General features: G+C 39.4%; 1 protein-coding gene across 1 annotated transcript; it reads right to left on the minus strand.

Annotated features, from left to right (window-relative positions):
- Window positions 1-1144: 1144 nt before the first annotated feature.
- LOC126427302 (THAP domain-containing protein 5-like) lies at window positions 1145-1789 on the minus strand. Its single transcript, XM_050089607.1, has 2 exons — window positions 1456-1789; window positions 1145-1341 (listed from the first exon to the last, which is right to left on the minus strand). Exons 1-2 carry the CDS (start codon window positions 1772-1774, stop codon window positions 1259-1261), a joined length of 402 nt encoding a protein of 133 aa, XP_049945564.1. The 5' UTR covers window positions 1775-1789; the 3' UTR covers window positions 1145-1258.
- Window positions 1790-4722: the final 2933 nt, after the last annotated feature.

Below are 4722 nucleotides of genomic sequence, written 5' to 3' on the forward strand. Positions count from 1 at the left end.
GCCCATAAATTAATGCAATTAGAGCAGGTACCACCAGAATATTACGGTGAAACTCCTAAACACGCTGTGGTTAACTATTAGAAACAGTAACGGGCGCAGAAATGTGATATTTTTGTCGCTATTTCAAAGTAAACAGTCAAAGCCTCAAACACCAGTACACTGTGAACGAGAATATTATTTGAAATATGTGTTACAAGTAGTTAACACAAGCATAGTAATTCAATAATAATAATAATCTACAAGAAAGGTAAAATAATTTATTTACATTTAATTTTTACAATGTTCTAACTGACATTCGTATTTTTTCGGTCTTTTCACTGACCTTTAAATAAAATAAGCTTCGTGTATAGTTGTCTCACAACTTTACCTCTCTGCTCAGATGATTTTGATCTGCATAAGTGATTTATTCGACATACAAAAAAATGTTTGAGCAGCAGTTTTATCAGTTTAACATAATGGGTTTCTTCACCAAATTCGGTTTCTGTAAAAAGATGTTCATTGTTTATAAATAAGGAGCCCCTCACCAATTGCAACACTTCTGTCTGGAACCTCAACAAAAGGTTTTTCTGACATTTCAGGATTATGTCTTCATTATTTCTGAAAACCTCAGCAACATTACAAAGTTTAACAACATCATTAGCTGGATTGATTAAACTGGTTTTCACATCTTTCACTGCAATCAGTCCAGTTCTTTTAGCCTCAATACAAGCAAAAATACCTTCTAAGCAGTCAGTACAGTTAATTTTGTTTCTCACCTGTCTCATTATACACAGCCTCTTATTTTTTCCCCATCCCAAACAAGGTCCTTCTTAATAGCCATCTCATCAAACATCAATGTTGCAAAAATTTGGGTTGTGCTATTCTCATCTTCAGAGGCAATTTTAGTGAAACCCTCCTCAGTAAAACCTGGATGGCCACCCACTGACATTGCCCAACGGCGAAGCGTTCTTGGGTGGGGTAATTTCACAAATTTTCGTAAGTAGCTGTATGCCTTGGCAGAATAAAAGTGTAGGGTCAGGGCAAATTTCCTTATTTGCTGAGAATAGTGGCATACTTTAGCAATGCACTGAAGTTCCAATAGCTCCTTCAACAAACCAACTACATGTTCACTGTTTAACATATCAGAAACTGAACTACATAGCCTTCTTCTCAAACCAGCAACTAAAGTCTGTAACTGCACTATTCTTCTTTTGTGTCATGCACTAAGTTGCTTCATTTGCTTTATCCGCTTCTTTAGTCGCACATTCTCTACTTGTACTCAGTTATATTGTGTTTTCAACTTCTTAGGGCTTGGTAGACAGTAATTGTGGTCAGCAGAAACAGATATGGGTCCGACAGGCACTGAAAGAATGCAGTTACATCATAAGTTTAAAACAGAGTTACACCATCAGATTATAATAAAGTATGTAATTCAAAGTAATAAGAACACCGAGTAAAATTAAATTATTGACTTACTTTGTGCTAATGATGTCACTGTAACAGCACTATCTTGCAAATTGTCGAAAGATCGCTTTCTGGGTTGTGGTCGTAATACTTTATATTGCTTTTGTAAATGTGATGGAAAGTTAAAGATAGTAGGTACTGCTTTTGACAAAAGGCGCCTCTGGACATTTGTGTGGTACATATATTTCTCTTCAAAATGAGCTGAACAGAGGTAACTGGCTGTAGTAGGAAACCAGTTTTCTCGCTTCATATTTATAATCCATCTTTTTGTAATTTCCTTATCTTTTAAAGGAAATCTGTAATCAACGATAAATAAATTACTTTCCTGCATTTGCCTTAAGCATAATTACAGTTCCAATGCAAATGACTCTTTAATAAACATTAAAAAACGTGTGTCGTATACTTACTTATAATATGAAATATTTGTTGTTTTATCGCTGCGATTTGTGCAGTTGAACGCTGAAACACTCCAGGCATGTTGACTTTATATTTTGTAACAAAAAAGTCAACTAGAAAAGTTAAATATTGCAGTAATATCACAACAGCTGACACACTTCCAACACAAAGAACAGTAACGCTTTCCTAATGTTTTGACTAAGGAGAACATGGCGGCCGAGTTAGCGTTGGTTGCCGCTAGGAGCGCTGTAACTAGTATCTCAGCCACTCTATGAAATTTTAACTCGTTGGTCCAACAAGTTAACAACAAACTAATAATCGCTTACGCACCCAAAAATCAGAGTTACAAGTACGTCAAAGATCATAGTGACAAAAGAAAGAATACACATAAGAATAATATCATTGCAATATAAACATATCGATGAAATCAAATCTGAATGTTGTCTCGTAAATACGTTAACTACTTTACAGAAACACAGTAAAATATTGCTGGTATCGAGAGGCTCAGGTGAGGTGGAGTAATGGTTGCGTAATTCAAGTACCATTACAACCTGTAGAGAGTTAATTGGTGATAGTCGGGATATGTCTGATGAATATCGTGGTATATTACAGGCCAGTGCTGTTTTGGTTAGGGTGTGAGCAGTATAATCATGTGTATGAGACCACAGGATGCTTATTAGTGACAAAAGACATTTATGAGCCTGGAAGTTAGATGAATAGCAGTCTGATTGGGACGCTAGAAGCACTGCAAGGAGTGTTTAACGCATGTTGTCAAGCATCAGGAACAGATTCAAAGTGCGCGACGAGGTATGGTGCACGAGGTCGAGGTCGAGGGCATGGTCCATATCTCAAACATCTGCACCATGTGGGATGTAGTGACACACGAATCTGTGAATGAAGAGAGGAAGGTTATGGTGATCATGTCGTTCTCAGATGTCCCCTTTCTCAGGTAGAGAGAGATTTCAGGTAAGTAGACTGCAATCTGCTAACAATTACAAGTGACCAAAATTTTAGGTGTAAAGTCAGTATGATTTCACATCAGATATCCAAAAGGCAACTGCTTAACTTTCAGTCTACAAGATCAAGTGGACGCTCTGAGTATCAAAATAGTGTCAACAGTTCACAAAAGTATTTTCTGAGTTATAAATAATAATAGGCGCATACACATATTAAGTGACTATCTGCATGGGTATACACTGACTTGAGGATTGTAGAAGCATGCACATACCAATGGTGTTGTAGAATAGCGTATCAACAATAGGTTTAGAAGTAGGAGTAGCTGTAGATAGTTGGCAAACCTGAGGTTCTTAAGATCCTGAGTTAATTCCCCTTATTTTACGTTTTTTAAAATTAATTCTTATTTTTCTAATGTTCTGTTTCAATTCTACTTTAATATTACCAATGGTTGCTGTTAACATGATTTACTACTACAAATGTGATATGAAACATTGTATGTCACCATTATTAACGAATTTAGAGTTTCCAGAAAACTGATCCAAGATTCGTAGTAATAAACTGAATTGAAGTGAACTGAATTTCTTCAGATTTTATCAACATGTTAAACATACTTATGTCTGTCATCTGACAACTTTAACCTCACAATGTTTAGTAAAATTCCATTCGGCCAAATCCAAAAATGCCCCACATCGTGAACATTCTGTGAGCAAGTGGTAACACCTCCATTCGGCTTTCCCAGAAATGTAGTGTAACAGTTGTGATACTAAATGTAAGTGGGTTCTCTCTTTTGATGCTAATCAATTGTCAGGATGAGCATTCTAAAGCTTTATGTCAGGGTGAAAATATTAAATTGATCAATTTTTCTCTCTTAACAACATGTGGGCAGGGTGGGTTCTTCCTTGGCTTGGGTATGAGGTAGAATGAAACAGCATTTTTACATAAGATAACTTTTATTGAAAGTTTTGTACAACTGTATCTAACTGGATGTTCTGGTTCGGAGAACGGCAGCTGTGTCGTTTGCGTAGCCTTCTGCTGCGACAGCGGCGGCGTCTGATACGCGTGGCAGTGATTATCTCGTGTCGTCATCTCGCCCAGCTGACTGGAGACGCGCATCGCGCTGTGGCCCATTTAATTATTGAGAGCGAAGTCGTCCATCGGATGGTGATACCTTGGATGTGGAGTCCCAGTGTTTCTTCTCTCTAAGCGGCCGCGTGTGTTGTGCGTTGGCCAGCGGAGCGGCGTGGCGGGGGAAGGCCAGTGTCCCGGACTCGAACAACGGACTCCCGCTTGCCGGTCTTCGGCTGTCAGATCTTCATCCCAGCTCACAGGTGACTGCTGATGTAAGGCCGTCTCCTTCCCGTCCTCACGAGTCACCCAGGTACGTAAAACTCAGACTTCAAGTACCTTTTAACTTCTGTCTTCTGGCGCCGAGGCTGCTGCTTGCTATTCCATTACAGCGGCGGACTTGGTGTGTCTGTGCATGATGTAGTCTCTTCTTGCATGATGGTCTTCAGCACCAAAACTGACTGAAGACAACTGCTACGCTTCTTCACTTCTACGTCTTCTTCGTCTCTCGTCTCCGTCTACTTCTACATCTACATCTACATCCATACTCCGCAAGCCACCTGACGGTGTGTGGCGGAGGGTACCTTGAGTACCTCTATCGGTTCTCCCTTCTATTCCATTCTCGTATTGTTCGTGGAAAGAAGGATTGTCGGTATGCCTCTGTGTGGGCTCTAATCTCTCTGATTTTATCCTCATGGTCTCTTCGCGGGATATATGTAGGAGGGAGCAATATACTGCTTGACTCTTCGGTGAAGGTATGTTCTCGAAACTTTGACAAAAGCCCGTACCGAGCTACTGAGCGTCTCTCCTGCAGAGTCTTCCACTGGAGTTTATCTATCATCTCCGTAACGCTTTCGCGAT

This window comes from Schistocerca serialis, chromosome 11, assembly GCF_023864345.2.
Source record: "Schistocerca serialis cubense isolate TAMUIC-IGC-003099 chromosome 11, iqSchSeri2.2, whole genome shotgun sequence".
In the NCBI taxonomy this organism is placed as follows: Eukaryota; Metazoa; Arthropoda; class Insecta; order Orthoptera; family Acrididae; genus Schistocerca; species Schistocerca serialis.

Coding starts and splice junctions, on each gene's coding strand:
- LOC126427302 (XM_050089607.1), bottom strand. CDS start 1,774: ATGCAGGAAAGTAATTTATTTATCGTTGATTACAGATTTCCTTTAAAA. Junction 1,342..1,455: donor AGTGACATCATTAGCACAAA/GTAAGTCAATAA, acceptor GCATTCTTTCAG/TGCCTGTCGGACCCATATCT.